This window comes from Leptonotus elevatus, chromosome 4, assembly GCF_054856555.1.
Source record: "Leptonotus elevatus isolate MCC_2025b chromosome 4, RoL_Lele_1.0, whole genome shotgun sequence".
Classification (NCBI taxonomy): Eukaryota; Metazoa; Chordata; class Actinopteri; order Syngnathiformes; family Syngnathidae; genus Leptonotus; species Leptonotus elevatus.
In genome coordinates this window covers 24,152,359-24,171,213 of record NC_141242.1, presented here as the reverse complement: position 1 = coordinate 24,171,213, position 18,855 = coordinate 24,152,359, and the positions used below count along the sequence as shown (strand labels likewise).

General features: G+C 36.0%; 1 protein-coding gene and 1 long non-coding RNA gene across 7 annotated transcripts; one reads left to right on the top strand and one right to left on the bottom strand.

The window, feature by feature from the left end:
• Positions 1-1,238: 1,238 nt before the first annotated feature.
• On the bottom strand, positions 1,239-8,407 carry LOC147176326 (uncharacterized). Of its 5 annotated transcripts, XR_015094683.1 has the most exons (4): positions 7,987-8,407; positions 3,930-4,068; positions 1,929-3,196; positions 1,239-1,848 (listed from the first exon to the last, which is right to left on the bottom strand). It is a non-coding gene; the product is annotated as an uncharacterized LOC147176326 (long non-coding RNA). The 5 variants fall into 5 exon arrangements; XR_015094684.1 differs by having other exon boundaries at positions 1,239-3,196; positions 3,926-4,068; XR_015094686.1 differs by having other exon boundaries at positions 1,239-2,049; positions 3,926-4,068.
• On the top strand, positions 3,051-17,855 carry gal (galanin/GMAP prepropeptide). Of its 2 annotated transcripts, XM_086074556.1 has the most exons (7): positions 3,051-3,315; positions 3,496-3,576; positions 5,183-5,237; positions 13,119-13,190; positions 15,023-15,109; positions 15,826-15,897; positions 17,516-17,855. In XM_086074556.1, exons 2-7 carry the CDS (start codon positions 3,496-3,498, stop codon positions 17,575-17,577), a joined length of 429 nt encoding a protein of 142 aa, XP_085930682.1. In that variant the 5' UTR covers positions 3,051-3,315; the 3' UTR covers positions 17,578-17,855. The 2 variants fall into 2 exon arrangements, with proteins under 2 accessions (XP_085930682.1, XP_085930683.1); XM_086074557.1 differs by lacking the exon at positions 13,119-13,190 and having other exon boundaries at positions 3,068-3,315.
• The last annotated feature ends 1,000 nt before the right edge of the window (positions 17,856-18,855 follow it).

Genomic DNA, 18,855 nt, shown 5'->3' with positions numbered 1-18,855 from the left:
TACCAATATTTTAAACAAAAATTCACTCAGTTATTAGAAGTATTCTCTTGTGAATATTTGCTTACTGATGTATTGTCTCAGTGCAGATCATGTCATGTCCTGGTGATGTCCAAATTTCAAGCATACATTTTGTTTTGGGATTTCTGTCTATTTCTTTCTCTGGGTTAGTCTGCCCTTTTTAAATATACACTCTATGTGAAAAATATTATATTATATATTATAAATAAGTGTGTGTGACGAGAGAAGTACAGAAGACCAAGGTTGTGTCAGAATGATGAAAAGCATACCATATCATGTAGCAAAAACATTATCCCAAATTTGAGAACGTAATCTTCCGATCCCCCGTCAGTCCATTCAGGTTTCTCTTTCAGTAAGACAATGGAATAAAATCTGAAAATATACATTGACTTGAGTTGAGAACATTCTATAAGGAGAGTAACGGCTCTTCTGCAGCACAACCCACCCAGAAAAAAACATTTTCAATAGTCAATCATTTACAGTGCATGACATTCACCTCATAAATGTCTTTCTAATGAAATTCAAGCCGACAATACAGTTTGCATTGACAAAAAAGCAAATGTGAAGCAAGCCAGACTACAAACACAACACAAGGGCGGAGGCTTTGAAGGGCTTGGATAATTGCATGTGTCAGAAAATCATGGCTGATGATTCCATCGTGATATTATATATGGAATTATACGTCAACCGAAACATTTGAAGAATTTTTACCTCCGGATTTCCCAGTAAATGTATCCTATGAACTCTTTCAAATAAAGCAAATTGTCGTCATTTTAAATTGAGAGGTGTTTATTCTAATTGTCACAGTCCTGTAACTCTTCCACATGAGTCAATTCCACCATTATGCCTGACAGTAAATACGGAAGGAGCACAAGAAGCTTTTTACAGGAAAGTAGACCGTCCACACATATTTTGACCATTACAGGCAACATCAACAGTCAATTATATTAATTGCATTGGGAATATCTTACATGCAACAATTTACTGGAGAATTTAATTAGGGTGCTTCTTTTGCTCTGCCCTTCTGTCTATTAACCTCTAACGAAACCGTGACTAACACAATGAGTCATTGCTAAAGTATGACGTGCAACAATTTTGTATTAAAATTAACTTTTTTTAAAGGACAATAAAGAAAACATATGACACATAACCTCTTTCACTTTAAAACAATTTATTTTTGAAAGTCACAAAATAAAATCATTTTAAATGGTACTTCATTGATATAGCGCTTTATTACCTTAAAAAGGCGCTCAAAGCGCTTTACATTCGACTGCCAATTCTCTGCGCCTGAGTCCTAAATCTGCCACGCCCTGTCAGTACACTTTGGCCAGTATGGACCCAGCAGAGAGGGACCAAATGGCCGCATTTCTCAGGAAGCCTGTCTCTCCCAGCAAGAGGAATTTCATACAGCCATGGCAGCGCAAATGGGTCAGATATCATCACAGGTACGGGACCTGCTGGACCACCTGCCTCACACCACTAGCCGCGTCAGAGACCCAAGCAGCCACGCTGGTTCCGCCCGTGCCGTATGCCGGGTCGGGAATCAGGCTTGCCCCCCCTGAGCGATCTTCTGGGGAGCCAAGACAATGCAAGGCATTTCTGACTGACTGTGACATTCATTTTGAGCACTCCCCCAAGGCCTTTCTCACAGATTGATCCCGGGTGGCCTTCATGATCTCCCACCTGACTGGGAGAGACAGAGCCTGGGCCACGGCCGAGTGGGCACGCAATTCCCCGCTGTGCGGCTCCGTCACGGACTTGCGAGCCGTCCTTCAGGGAGTCTTTGATCCAGCCTGTTCGGACCGGGAAAAGGCCCGGCAGCTAAACAGCCTGAAACAAGGCAAAGACTCCGTGAGTGACTACGCCATCCGCTTCCGCACTCTTGCGGCAGAGAGTGGCTGGAACCCTACAGCGTTCTATGACGTCTTCCTCAAGGGCCTGGCGACGCCCATCCAAGAGCTGCTCGTCCCAGTTGACTTGCCTCCTGACTTGGACTCCCTCATCGCCCTCTCCATTCGGATGGATCATCGGCTGCAGGACGTCACGCAGATTCAAAGGAATATTATTTTTGCCTGTGACATGTCACTTTCAAGGATATATAATGTCTTAATTTTAGAACATTTAATTGGATAGGACTAGAGACAAGCAGTTGGTATTCATGAATCATGAATTAATGGTGGCAAATCAAATTTTTGGGGGAAGATTAGTTCATTTTCACTGACCCAGACCAAGGCTGATAACCTCCAGATCAGTTCAGTCAAGGAAATACGTAAACACAACCAGTCTGACAAACCGTGTTATAATGAGTGACAGATTGCTCCCCAAAGTTTTAACCGAATGTCCGTAACCGAAAGATCACAATTTGTGCTACCAAAATGTAGTAAAGGTGTAAAACTAATTAGTAATTTACAAAATATCAAAATAAATAAATAACGAACGTTTGCATGTGTTGGCGGAAGAAGCGAATGTGTGTTCCCATCAGGATTCGTTCATGATTCGCAAAGAGTTTTAATGTTTTTTTTTGTTGTTGCAGTGACATGAAAAAAAAACGTTAAAATTGTTAGCGAATATCTGGAGAATGCTAGCCTTAGAGAAAGTTTATTGAACATTGCGACCTTGAATGAACCCTGAAGAGAAATCAACATGAATATGATCACCATCATCATTTAAAAACTGCAAATATATGTTTGAATGAAAACGAATCCAGGACTCACCTTCATTTTAAAATTTGTAACTGAAACTATATGCATATTGTGTATTTCAGTCCACAATTGGAAATTTATTCCACATTGCACATCCATTAAAGTTGAAAATGACTTGTGGGGGTTTCTTAGCTTTAAAAGCTCTACATAAAAGGATGTAGTATTTGCTTAAAATAATTTTCATAAGGATTCTTTCTAAGCCGAACTAAATAAAGATCTTAAGTCAAACAAGAAAGCAAAAAGCAAATGCCCAATAATGATTTGCGATACAAACTTGAAGCATATGATTGCTGACAGAATGAAAGATGAAAAAGGAAAAACATTTCCCTCATTTTCAAATTTAATCCAATGTCTCTGAGGGAGGGTTGGTTGTAAAGAAATATCGGATCATTACATGATGTAATTGAATTTCATTCTGCTTTCTCTTGTCTGAGGGGAGAGGGCTGCTGACGCAGGTGGACTGAAGCCAGGGTGAGCTAGAAGACAATAAAAGGTGTATGAAGTGCCCATTTCATCTCAGCGTCAGTGTTCACACATACAGCAACTTCAGCTGCTGCCTTCAGGGAGGAGAAACTGTGTTGCCGGCAGATCCAAGGTAAGTTATTGTTGTGTTAAAGTTGCTTAATTCTTATTCTATATAGAGGCCAATCTAGAGTCCCACATAAAGAGAGTTTTCCAAGTTGAATTAATTGTGATTATTATTATTTTTTAATTTTGTAGATGATCTTTTGATTATTGATTAGGTAGTTACTGAGGTCTTTACTTCCTTTTTTAGATGAAGATGTCCATTGGGATGTTGCTTGTGTCTCTCGTCTTTTGCACAATGTTCTATGAGACCATCGGGCTGGTTATTGCGGTAAGATCTTTTTTTCAATTAATAGAATTTAATGTAATTCATCAGTAATTGTATATTGCTGCAATCTCTGAAGTGTGGGTGTGTCGGGGTAGGTGGGGGGAGGCAATTTAAGACTACATTAGAAGTCACATGAATTGCTTATAATAATAATAATAATAATAATAATAATATCTATGCAGTGCTTGACAAGCTTATTATCCCACCACCCAAATTTAGGTTCATACCACAGGTGACATCAATAATAATAATAATAATAATAATAATAATAATAATAATAATGATGATAATAATAATAATAAGAAGAAGAAGAAGAAGAAGAAGAATAATCCATACATACATACATACATACATACAGTTTTGAGGATGTCCTTTTACAGTAGATGCAACTCTAAAATGTATCCATCCATACATGAGACTGGCAGTGACTAGATATTGGGACAACAGTTGGGAACCTTGTCATCTGCATCCAAGGCAGCAGCACCTAATACCACGCTGCAAAAAATGAAACACATTGGTAATTATTACAATAATTTCTTATGTTTACATTATGCTTATGTGTGCGGCAATAATCAATAAATTAAGAAATAAATAATATTTTTAGTGTTTTAATTTCTTATTCTAGATTAAGATCAGACTTCTCAGAAAAGCCCACTGAGCTGTCTCAAATTTGATAATTAAAAGGTAACTTAAGTTTGAAATCCGAATTCTTATTGAAATGGTTCAACCTTGGGAGCTGAATATTTACAAGAACATGGAAAATAGAAAATAGAAAATAGAAAACTGGCCATCCCAAAATCCTAAAATGATCTCCTTTAACAACAACAACAACAAAAAGGACACCCCCCTGCTTTACCTAATATACCAGCAATGTATAACCAGGAGGTGAGTGTTATCTAGTAATCGGCAATGACAATTGTTTTTTTAATTAATAAAATGTTTTAACAGCTATCAAAAATCTCTAGATCAACCTTTGTTATGTACAATATATGTTGAGATTTGTCACCTGGATTTTTCAGCAATAACTTTACAGTAGTCTATCAATGGAATCATACCGAGTCTACTCAACAAGCTTAAAGTGGAAATCAACCCAAAAATCATCTAATAATATGTTTTTTGCACCCACACCAGACTAAACATAGCATTCTGATTAATATTGCTTTTGTGGAATATAAATTAAGCATTAAAATCCACCTGTTTTTTAACCATCTCAGGGGGTGGCCATTTTGCCACTTGCTGTTGACTGAAAATGACATCACAGTGCCTAAGGGCTCAGGTAACAACTAATCACAAATCAGTTTGCAAATGTCACATAAGCAAACTCAAACACAGGTTGAAAACAGGTGAGCTGTGATTGGCCGTTACCTGAACCCTGAGCAACTGTGATGTCATTTTCAGCAACAAGTGGCAAAATGGCCAAACCGTGAGATGGATAAAAACAGGTGAATTTTGCTGCTTAATTCATATTCCACAAATGTAATATTAATCAGAATGCTGTGTTTAGACTAGTGTGAGTGCATCGAACATATTATTGTCAAGAATATTTTGGGGTTGACTTGAACACTAATCTGTGGACCCTTTTGCTTCTGTTCTGTACTGCACCCTGCAGGCAAAGGAGAAGAGGGGATGGACTCTCAATAGTGCCGGCTACCTTTTAGGTCCCCGTAAGTACAAACCCAATGTTCCACATATTGTTATATTGGAGAAACAGGAGAGTGCCTGTTTCTCCACCATGTGGCTCATAGATCTTTAATAGACGAATGTTCTCTAAATTTCAGTTTTGTAGTCGCATGAAAGGTTGAACATTTTAAGAAGAATCTAAATATTCTACAGTATATAAAAGTACTTATATTGTAGAGGCAATATACAGTACTTACCTGTCAATTTTGCCATACTCCCTCAGTCAGAAGAGTAATAATCAGGAATTATTGTGGCTGAGAGAAGAATGAATGTAATGGGAACGTTCAAAAGGTTTATATTTTTCACAAGATTTGTTTATAATCCACCTACATTTATGCACACAGACTTTACATTTCAATCAGGGGTGTGTGTACATAACTGTTTCTTCTTTTTTGTAAGCTCACTGAATAGACAAAATAATAATTCACACATTCACTCATTACCATGTTGCTTATATTTGAGCTCTAAATTATGCTTGTTAAAAGCAATGGCTAGTTTGCAAACGGTTATTTATGTCATATTCTCTGTGTATGAGAGGCATGCCTGTCTCAAAAAGAAATTTGCACTCCATTTTAAAATATTGTTGTTTTTGAGTTCTCAGTAATATGGTGTGTTTGAACTGTTGCACTGACATGGTCAGTGAATTTGTAATTAGTCTACGAATTATTTTTAGACACTTTTCTCACATATTCTTTATTTTTATTAAAATTTTTTAGAATGTCTTTGTTGCCCATTGGAGTGAGTGTGAATGTCTATTCCATTTCAGTAAATGGTTATGGATAAATACAATAATGCCTGCTGTATACCGATACCACATTTTTTTAGACCGAGTATGAGTACATGTACTTACATTTCAGTATTTGCTGATACAGAGTAGCAGTAGTTGATAATGCCATCACATCTTGCAATTGTAATTACAGTAATTGTAATCTTTTTCGATGCATGGTACCTATTATATAAATGATGTACATCAACACAGTAATAGTCAATAGTTTTATATGCTGTTTTTATATAATTCATTTTACGTTACATTTATTATGATACTTTCCTAAAGGGGGCTTCCAAATTACTTTCTGTTGAAAATGTTAACTTGATATTCAGTGTACTGACTGGAATTACTTAATTAGCTAATTAATTATAAATAATTATTATCATTTTGTCATATGTTGTCTGTTTCTGTGCTTTGCAAGCTTTGCAATCTTGTAGTCTAGCAGACTTTTTTTTATATAAATGGGAGAAAGATTAAGAAACTTATGGAGGTTTGAAACTTGGATTTTAAAATAAGTTCTAAAATCTTGACTCCTGCTACCTTTGCATGAAGACGTTGACCAGAAATCTGTGTATTTTCACTGCTTTTAAAAAGCCAAACTTTCTTAAAATTTGTCACAGGAAAATGATACTTAGATCACAGGCATTGTCTTTAAAAGGTCTGTCTAATAATGCTGGTTTCATGTAAATCAACTAATCTCTAAACCTTTATGCACATACCTACCTATTCATAACTGATGTGTCAAGCAGATTCACCATATGCAAAAGCTGCCTTGACCTCCAATCCAAAGAAATGCAACACTTCTATCTACTGACATTTGTTTGTCATTACAGTTATGTAGCGGCTAGTGTTTCCTAGAAAAGTTGGGCGAGATCCTCTTTGACTATGTGCAGAAGTTTTTAATCTGTTCAGTTTGTAAAAGATGCTGGGCCAAATTGTATTTAAACCATATTACAGTCAACTCAACTTTCTCCCGTTTTTACCGCTTTTTCTTTAATTATTATTCATTTATTTATTTTTTACCTGTCGCTGTCTCTCTGTGCAATACCTTTATATTTCAAGAGAACTACTCTTTTGCTGGTACTAAAAACACAACAACTTTGCAGCATGTTCTAACAACTAATTATGAAGTGTTACGTTTTATATCAGTCAAACCAACACAAACACTGGTTTGGACTGGAAAATCGTTTTTTTATTTAAAAAATGCAAGTAAAGTGCATCAAAATTTATCGAATCGTTCAACTTTGGAATACAATGTTCCCTCACTTTTTGCTGGTCATACATTTCTGGATCTATTGACCTTTTGCATGTGACGTCACCGCCCTAATGGGCACGCCCCCTCCGGGACTTTGGACGGCAAAAGAACCACTTGACTGTATTGTAACCATTGAATCTCATACAGCGTAAAGTCCTTTATGTAATTGATTATCTTATAAAATGGTCATATGTTGCTGTGCGGTCGGTTGTACAGATAGACAAGGAAGTAAACCAAATATTGCTTTTTTACCTACTAATGAAGACAAAAGACGTCGATAGATAGCAGCAATCAACAGAAAGGACTGTCAGCCCACAAAGTATTCATGGATTTGCAGCGGTAATTTTTGGCGAGATTAGTAGATAAATGTTCATACACTTTACTAGTAAACGTACACTCTAATGACAGAGGTGTCGAATTGCGTGTTTCAAATCACATTAAGGAGCCAGATAGTTAGCGTCCACTCCAACTGCACGTACACACATCTTAGTTTTTAAAATTACCTTTTTCAAAACTATTAAGTGCATTTGACCGTTTAATAATGAGGGATTTCATTTTTGTGCTTGGAGTTTTTCACTATTCATGATATGACTGCATAGCTTGCCACTATGATTTTTTCCCATGCTGGTCAACATAACATCATCACAGCGTTTCAATATAGAATGTACTGTGTCAAAATAAGTCAGTTAGCATGATCAACAAGTTTTACCTTTGCATTACGAGGTATATTGTCCCCCGGTGTGAGCGTAGCATCTCGTCCCAGAGACCGCCAGCGACGAGCGTTTGAATCAGCTCCGCTGTAAGGAGGAGAGCCGGTTAGACACCGGCATTGACTACATAATGATACAGGTCGTGCGCTGTGAATTCCGGCAAAGTCTGCGATTTAATTAACTTGGTAAAAACAGCAGGCAACAGAAGGTAAGGGGCTGTTTTCAAACTAGCGATCTCCGACTAAAGTAAATATCGCGCTCTATGAGTCCCGACTAAATGTGCCACTTCGACTGACAGGCGACCTTCGGTTGAAGTAGTAGATCACATGGTTTTATGGACAATAATAACTTTGAATTTGGAAAATAGCAGTCTCTGAGTTGCTTCGGATCACGTCCGCTTCCATTCAATAATCATTTCCTTCCGCCCTCCGTCATAGGGCAGCCGCGTGATCACGTGACGTCGGTGCAAATGGTCAATACTAGTTTGGTTTAGGAACAAACATCACAGCACAGGAGCATAAGCACCTTACTATAGCGTAGTGAGGTCAGGTCGAAAGAAAAATCATTAGGTCTTTACTCCCTAACATTCAGGATATTTATAACACTCGTTGCAGAAGGAAAGTTCTTAATATCTAGGACTACAGCAATCCGGCACATAATCACTTTAGGTACTAACTATCAGGTACAAAGAATTCAGGCTCGGACCTTTCTCTTTAGGGACAGTTTTTTTCCCCAGACACTTTATATACAGTTTGTGTATTACTGTATATGTGTTGGTGTATGGTATGTGTTTATGTTTTCGGTGTGTTTACATTGTGTTTATTTATTTTTTAGTCAAGACATTGGGCTGAGAGAGTACCAGGCCACAACATGGTTAATTTCATTGGAATAGGCTTTGTACTTTTATATGAATATGACAATAAACTGAAATGGGTGAATGAATTAATTTCACTGCCAGCCATTTAAGAAAATTTCTAAATTTTCAATACCCACATGATATTTTGTTCAATAATTATATATAAACCGAATCTACCAAATGACAGAATAGACTCCCTACGTTCTGCCTTTTTATAATTGACAGTAGAAAAATGTAGGTTGCACAAAATAAAGCCATTACTCGCATGGACTATCAAACTGTGTTTATTTCGTATAAAATGGGGCAATGATGTCATCTACTAGTGATTGGGCATCAGTAAAGTTGTTTCCAAGTTTGGCATTTGCAGTGGAGCATAATCCGATTATCCCCCATCTATCACCGTTCAAAAAAATAAAATTGACAAGTATACTTGTCAAAGGCAGTGAATGAGTAAACACATTCCAAAATCTTAATTGGTGTCTTTTGTGGGGCTGAAATAGATTACCAGCATTTCTATTCATTTCACTGTGAAAAGAGGATTGGCGGTATGGGGGTTTTGAGTAGGAGAGAAGAGGCTAATTTGTGCCAAGGAGCAAGTGGTTCCACACCTGTTATTTAGAAAACTATAAAGAAGTTGGTCATGTGACCACACATTTTTGAAGAGACACCCAGAAAGAAAGAACATAATTGTAAAAAGAAAAAAAAGAAAACAAGAATTGTGACTGACACACCTGAAAAGAGGAGTTGGAGAAGGCTCACAAAGAAAGAGAATATAAAAAGGCTGAACAGGAAAACAAAAAGAATGAAAGAAGACCTCTGAAACCTTCAAATTAAAATGTTGTATTTAATTTGTCTTCCTTTAATATAGCATTATCGTTTGTGAGGTTAAAATGATCTTTTTTTTACTTCATTTATCAATGGCACAATTTATGTTAAAGTTATGCCACAAAACCACTTATTTTTTCTAAAGCTAAATTTCATGAATTGGGTTCATACTCTTACTGTTCTATATGTCCCCTTTTCACTTTGAGCACCTACCCCTCAAAAGATCTCTGCACGGCTCTGCGGTTAGTTATGTGGTCAATTTGCGACTAATAGGTAACATAAACATTACGGTAATGTGTGGGTCCCCATTTGTTGACCCACCTCATTGACACAACCTCTCTCTAATTTTCAATAAGGAATTGTAGCAGCGTTCCCATATGAGTACATTTGACTCAGTCAAATAGAGACTGTTGCCTCAATCTGATGTTCTTTTGTTTGTAATCTCTGACATAGTAACTAAGTGTCAATATCTACATGCGTATATTACAGTATTGTAACCCCTGAGACTGGATCATTTTTGTGATTAGATCAGACATACTGTATTTGTACTACCATTAACAAGAAAGACGTAAAGTGTCATTTAAGCCATCAGTATGATTCTATGAAACTCTGGTTCTATTGTTCATTACACAGTATATTATATTTTGGGGTTTCCTTCCTGTGACTGGTGTCCACTCTCATTCGCATGGACAGTTCTTGACCCCCTGTGGGCTCCAACAAGATGGACCATCGATGCCTTAATAAAAAAAGAAAATACCCAGAAAATTATGTTTCTTAAATATTTGTTTAAGCCTGCTTAAAATAATCAGGTTTGCAAGTACGTCGGGGCCTCCATTAGTGACATCGTTACATCCCGAAATTGCCATTGCAGTCTTTATGGGATTTTCCAGTTGTGCTGTACTGAAGTCAAGTGTATTTAAAAGCAAGGTCATGGAAGAGTATGTTTTTATTTTAACAATGCCAGCTGCACCAGATGACTTGACATAATTGTCACTTGGATGTGTTTGTTTTATGACAGAAGAATGGATTGCACTTTGCCATTGACTGTCAGATAGAATATTAGCATTTTCATAAGAGTGTCATATTTACCTTAGGTTGCAGTCAAAGGAGCTGATTTGACTCGTCAAAAGTAGTGGAAGACACAAAGTGCTACAGTACCATTGACTAGACCAGTCCAGTGGCGTCCAAAAGTTTTCCTCTGCGGGCCATATAGAGAAAAAAATGAAGGATGCAAGGGCCGCTTTGATTTTTTATTTTTATTTTTTACTTTAATTTATGAAGCACACCAAAAATCTGTGAATCGAGAATTGCATATTGTTTATATATTACAGTGTTTGAAAAAAAATGCTATCTGAACAGCATTCCATAATGCAAGTAATTTAGGATTTTACAATATTTTTGGGTGGTCCAGACCATGTAACCCACCAGAAAATATCAGCCCCTGCACTAAATGGCAGCCAAACCCCATCTCTTTTTATGTAGGAGGAGCAATTTGTTTGTTTTGTTTGTTTTTATAAATTAATTTTTCCTTTTGGACATGTCATTGTAACAGCTTCCAACACAACATATACTCTATTTATCCAAAAAGAAAAAGGGCTGACGCGATGAAGTTGAGGCTTATTAATTCCCGTCCCCAGAATACATTTAAGACGCATTAATTATCAAGTCTGTCATAAAATGAATTTTTTTAAAGCAGTTACTGAGGAAAAGCTAGAAAAGTTCCATAGTATACAAAGTCGGGGTGTCAGGCGGTTACATTTTTTAATCGGAATTAATTGCACAACTTCAATAGTTAACTCACTTTATAATACTTTTTTGGGGGGGATTAATCTCAAATTTTATATCTGTTCTAAATGCACAATAAAATGTACAATAAATACTTTTTTCTAAGTTTTCATAGTCTTATTAACATAAAAGTGGGGAAAATTTAGTAATTGATACAGTAATTCATAATAATTCATAAAATTGAGTTAAAATTGAAACGATGTACCGTACTGTAAAAAACGAGTGTCATATTGATTTGTGTTGAGGTAAATTTTCTGCCACTAGATGGCATAATTGGATTTGTAAGACGTTGGTGAACTCAGTGCATTTTTCTTTTCATATTAAGAGCTATCTAATCTTTAACATGAAGTAACTTGTGAAATCCTGCAAAAAAAATGTTATTGTAAAATACAACTTGACCCCAATATCCACAAATATATGCATTATTATTATCTCATTCACTTCCAGCCATTTTCACTGAAACAACACCGTTCTCTCCTGGTTGTTTTACTGGATTTTGACTGATATTGCAAGACCCACAGAATATTGTGTTGTATTGCTCTAAAAACTTCTTTCATCAGGAAAAACGTATATTTGTATCTGTTTCCGTTTTGCAGCAATTAGCATTAGAATATAGTTAAGTTTCATCATTATTCACAAATCTGTTGCAAACACTGGGGAAACAAGCTTGTTGCAACATGGCCCTGGTTGATCTCTTATACTCTGCTGCCACATGCAGCGAGCAGCATGTGGCCTACCATTGCCTTAAGCAACCTCTTCAGGTCAGAGGCTGCATCAAAGTCTTCTGTATACTCTAGCATTAAAAAAAATTAAAATTAAAATTAAAATTAAAATTAAAATTAAAATTAAAATTAAAATTAAAATTAAAATTAAAATTAAAATTAAAATTAAAATTAAAATTAAAATTAAAATTAAAATTTAATTTTAAAATTTAAAATTTAAAATTTAAAATTTAAAATTTAAAATTTAAAATTTAAAATTTAAAATTTCAATTAAACATTTTTTTTAATTGGCAACACTAGTGAGTGGAACGATGAATGTTGAGGTGGCCTTGAGCAAGCCTTCCTAGTCCAATGGCACAAACTCAGATCATATTACTGAGAACTCTATCTGTAATAATAAAACATTCTATTAGCATTTTGTTAAATTAATGCCACAGTAATTGCCTTAAAGATTGCCAATGTGTGCAAAAGACATCTGAAGAGCATACAGTATATATAACTACAGGCTGAAGTAAAGCATATTGCAAATCTGTCCATTGGTATAATGCAAGCTGCTGTAGTGTGCACAGCGTCGGCTGAAATCACTCGACTTCTTATGTCTTTTAGTGGTTGTGACAACATATCAACCACTTGGATTATTATTATTATTATTATTATTATTATTATTATTATTATTATTATTATTATTATTATTATTATTATTATTATTATCATTATTATTATTATTATTATTATTATTATTATTATTATACTGAAAGGGGAAAAAACTGCATCTGCTGGTACATATGTTATATTTAACATTTAGCTGCTCAATTTAACTGTCAGTGGCGAATTAGAGAAATTCTTAATGCTCTCTACGGCCAGTTCACCCTTTTTTGTGAGCATGTTTGTGTATATGTGAAGCTCACGTAAAGGTTCCTCCTTGCCTCATCCTGTGTTACAGGTCGGATTGATCATCTAATTCAGATAAAGGATTCACCCAGTGCCAGAGGCAGAGACACGCTGATCACTCAATGTAAGATAGAAACATACAGCTTTTGCAGGACCTTGGTATTAGGCAAGGAATTTCTCCATTGAAACATCATTTCGCAGCTGTCATTGCATCGCTTTCTGGTCTTATCCATCCAAACATTATGTCCTGCATGTGTTTTGAACAAATATTTCTATATTCTGTATATGCTGACTGATATGAAGAAGACCAGAGGTCCCTGCTCAATGGATTCAGTGTAGATGCTAGTTGAGACATTTATGCCGTTTGTTCCCTTGCTACATTGCAATTAAAAATATCCGCTGCAATGTGGACGCAAATCTATGACCAAACTGAGAGCAGCGCGTATATGTCCAGGAGGATGAGGATGGTGATAGGGTTGGCGATGACAATGACCAGTGAAAGTGTTGCTGTAGTTGTGAAACTTTACTTACAGCACTGTAGGCTAGGTGTCATTTTTATTTGTGTGTGTTTGTGTGTTTGTATTTCATACATGTACAGATTACTGTATACATTTTCTTTTTAAGTGCTCTACAGAAATGTATGGAAGTTGCTGCATGTGTGTGTGTGAATAAAATGGTTATAATTTCCTTGGCAGTATGAGTGGAGTGTGTGACGGCAAACTGGAGGCTGCTCTTATTGTGAAACCCTTTTTTCAATATTTTTACACATAATTATATTCTGTTAGCTAGACATCTGCCATAGTAGCAAAACATCTAGGTCAGGGGTCACCACGATGTTCTCGAGGGACCCTATCCTAGGCTGCATGTTTAGATGTTTCCCTTCTCCAACACACCTCATTTAAATGATCAAAGTGTGCTGTGATTATCGGAGCAAACCACACACAGTGCAATCAAAACTCTTAAATGCTTGATGTTTTATCTTTATGCCTGGTGTCTGTAACAAATAAGAATCTCTTAAGAACTAAATAAACAAAAAAATCCTTACCTGTGCACTAGGCCTAGTACGCCACAATATATTTTTTTACGCTGCAATGTGACGTGCTGATGACAAACAAACTACAAATCCCACAATGCAGCGCAACAGCTACCTTACCTAACTGTCGACTGTTTGTGATCATCATTCATTCAGTAATGCCATATACTAACACATATACAAGAAGAGATGCCAAGTATCCAGCTCTGACAAAATTGTATATGAGGGAAAAAAAAGTGATTTATTATTGTTATTAATTTTACTGATTGTTTACAATACAATAATGCTTTGTATTTTCAGGTTTTTTGGCAGCATGACAGATAGTGTTATGCATAGCAACATATTTTAAGTTTGCAATTATATATTTTGAAATTAAAGTGTATCCTGGCTGTTTGTACTCACTCACTCACTCACTCAATCAATCAATCAAAATGATCTTTATATAGCACTTTTCAGGCAATGGGAAATGTAAAAGTGTTGTATATAATAAAGCAGGAACCAAAAAAAAAAAAACTTCTTCGGGCTCGTGCTCGCTATAGGAAATAGTCGTGCGCAATTTGGGTCTCCAATTGTCGCTAGACACATGGATCATCACTCATTCAATGACCCAATAAAAAGTAACCTGAACCTGATTCATATCGTGAATCCGCCAGGACGGGCTTCAGCCACTGTTCTGCACTGAAAATGACCAAAAAAAAGACGTTTGTAGGATTTTAGCGAATCACTTAGTCAGTTGAGATCATTTTTATTTTGTATTGAATTTGAATTATTTGAAGCGAGTGTAGACAAAAGATTAGAGAACATATGTTTGGTTTTATCGGCATGTTTATGATCCAGAATCAGAAAAAGGCTGTAAAACTGCAATTAAATTGTTCAAGTGTATGTGGCTGCAAACGTCTACAAACATTTCTACTCTTGTCCAGATGGTATAGATGGACACAAGATACTGGGAGATAAGACTGGTCTTGCTGGCAAGAGAGATATGGACTGGGAGGAAAACTTCCCAGCAGGTTGGTGTTTTATGCATAATTTAGCATGTATGACTTTACAATATCTATCCATGCATGGCACCGCCAAATTCCATACAGTGAGTGTTGTTATGAAGAAAAAGTGTCACTCTTGCATATGTTTAAAAGTTTAAAGTGGAAGTCAACCTTAATCATTTCTTGACAATAATATGGTATATGTGACCTCACTAGTCTAAACATGACATTCTGATTAATATTAAATTTTTGGAATATCCAGTATTTTTTATCTATCTCAGGGGGCAGCCATTTTGCCACTTGCTGTCGACTGAAGATGACATCACAGTGGCTCAGGTCTCAGGCAACAACCAATCAGAGCTCATCTGTTTTCTGAAGCTTATCTGTGATTGGTTGTTACCTGAGACCTTTGATGTCATCTTCAGTCGACAGCAAGTGGCAAAATGGCCGTCCCCTGAGATGGATAAAAACGGCTGGATTTTGCATCATAACTCATATTCCACTAACACAATATTAACCAGAATAGCATATTTAGACTAGTGGGGCTGCACAAAAAATATTATTGTCAAAAATTGGGTTGACTTCATCTTTAAAACGGTTTAGTGATTTAATGCTCTGACATGATTTCCATTTCCACTACATACTTTATAACATGGGCTTTTTTTTTAACAGTTGTACAATGAATTTGTCTCCTCGTTGGTCCAAAGATGTGAATGTGGTCATTTGTTGATCTATTTTCACAGGTGGCCAAAAGAAAGCAGAGGAAGACATCGTCCATACTGTCATTGACTTCCTGGCATACCTCAAATTTAAAGGTATTCATATTGTCTCTGTCTACTTTGCAAATGGTTTATTTGGTAGGTTTACACAAAGGAGCACACAAAAACCACCAAATGATCTGGTTTTATTAGCTATTCAAGAGTTTAAAATATGTGAATAAGACTGTATATGACAGACAGGTATAATGATTTTTGCCAATTTTCAAGACTTGGCATTCCATTAAAACACAAAGAGGACTCCTTCCTGGTCATCTTCCCAAGGACTGAGGAGCCTGGTTTATCGCAAAGGTGGTGGGATGAGGAAGTGTCAGTCACAGACTACAAAAATTGCAGATGTCTTCTTCGTGTGAACAATGCAAACGAACAATGAAATAATGAATGTCAGTAGAACCCTAAAAATTTTGGGGGAATGTGTCATGTGTGGGTGCTCTTTATCTAGATTCATTATTTTGCATGTAATAAGAGTCACAAATTGCAATAGGTTATTCTCTTTTCATGGATGGATTGATTAAATTTTATATAAAATTTATTATAATTTTAAGATATACATTTTAAATATTATGAAAAGTGTGATGTGTTCTGTTTACTTCAACCCTTCCCAATATTTATTTTGCTCAAAGAATGGAAGGGTCAAATAGCTAATCAATCCCCCAAAAGTGAGACTTTGGGAGGAGCCTCTGAATTTGCATGTCACGCAAAATAAGTTCCAGCCTTGCCCTCTCCTGTTCTTTTAATCTGGATTTCTTCCTGGATGCCAGACATTTCTCTTGTGTCTGAGCTTCTTTCTTCTCGGTTCTTGTTTTTTTGGCTGCATGCCAAGCGCTCTTATCTCGTGGCTGCAAACGCTTCAGGCCAACATCTGGATCTTGCCTTACCTTTTGTCTACTAAGCGGGAGGTCCGAAAAATGTCTGCAGGCCGAGAAGGTCTCATCAGCATGCCTCCGAATATCGGACAGTTGCACATCACAACTCGAGGGGCCCCGCTGCTTTTTCCTTTTTAGCTTTTCAAATCTTTTCCTGTCATCCTTTTCTTCAACCGACCCCCTGGCCGCCAAGTACAAGACTCAAATCAAAGCAAACTTTCATTATCACTGCCCATTTGGGCGCCAAACTTCTACAAACTGTGAATTCAACATTTGCATAATTTACCAGATTGTGTACAAATTGGTGCTTAACTAAATTGGGTGGAAGTGGGTAGGTTAACTTTATGTGTCCCACATTTGTCTGGCTAGAAGTTTTACATCACCTTGTGCAAAGATCATAGGCTTTCTTTAGAAGAAATGCTCATAATAAGAACTGGCTGTGATCTGTGTGTGTGTTTGAATCAAAGTTATTAACTTCCATATTGGAAAAATCTAACTCCAAATTCTCCAAGTGTAGCAAGCACCAGCCCCATGAATGACTAATTTTAAGAGATTTTTCGTCCCATTAGTTAATTTTGCTCTAATTTCCAGATTGGTGCTGATTCCGCTAGATTATTATTATTATTATATTATTATTATTATTATTATTATTATTATTATTATTATTATTATTATTATTATTATTATTATTATTATTATTATTATTATTAAGATCTTTACTCTCACAAACAGCTTCAACGTTTAGATAACCAAAAATATGGTCTGTTTTCTATTCTTTTTGTCATTTGCAGAAATGGGAGCCTTGCAAAGCCTGACTTCTTCTGTGACATCAGATGAAATGGCTAACCCCTAGCCACGTCACCCTCTGCTACCACTCAACATTTAGTTTTACTAAAATAATTTTTGTTCACTTTTGAGCAGGGATGTCCAAAGTTTAGTTACTCACATCAAATGTAATATCAAAACAAATGGCAAACCTATTTTATTTAACCTGGTTTTATGCGACAGTAACTCAACTGGTTATTGATTCATATACTATAACCTGGCACCAAGCATCTTTTCTGACTTTGTCTTGGTCAATGTGTTGTTGTGCACTGTCCATGTTCAAATAAATGCATACCATACCATGAATGCATGTCATTGGTGGACACCCACAGAGAAAACTGCTGTTCTTCAAATGGAACATTGCTAGAAGTTTGAAGTTTTTGCAAACGTGAGCATGGATATCGTACAGAACAATTGGAAAATTATGTATATGTATGCACAGATTAAACCAAAGTTAAGTTTTTTGTTGTTGTTTTTTTAGAAAGAACACAAAGTTATGGGGGGAAAAAAGGCACCACTCACAATCATCACAACCTCAGGCTAGCTGTGAAGTATGATGAATGGAAATAAATCATTAGCGTCACAATTGACACCATCATAAACCCTTTACTAACTGTCCATAAAATGTCACAAAGTCCATTCTGAGTGGCCCCTCAAAAATTTTGATAGCCTATAGATATTTTTTCCCCCAACACAATTAAATGGGGGCGGGGGGATGTTTCCTCAACTACAGTGGATTCCTGCACTTTGGCACCCGCGGATTCACCTATTCATTTATTTATTTTTTTTATAATAGCCAACCCCTGTTTTTCTTGTGAAAAGGGATATTGGAGGTTTATCAGCATTTTTAAACAATTTTTGGTGTTTACAAAAAAATAAAACACATTAAAAAAAAAACGAATTCCAATGCATTTCAATAAGCATCAACTGTCATGCAGATTTTCTCTATTCATATATATATATATATATATATATATATATATATATATATTTATTTATTTATATATATATATATATTTATTTATATAGATATATTTTACATATAATATGGTACCACAATGGACAAGTGAACTGTCTCGCAATTTTGAGATTGTGAGTCAGAATCTCAGATCAGCACTCTTGTGTTGAGTTTGCACCTTTTTCCATACTCGTGTGCATGTGTTTTTTTAACAGGTACTCCAACTTCCTCCCACTTTCCAATAACATGCATGTTAGGTTATTTGAACACTCTGGTAGATATGAATATTAGTATGAATGATTGTTTCTACACATGTGTAATTGCAATTGTCAGGTTGCTAATGTAATG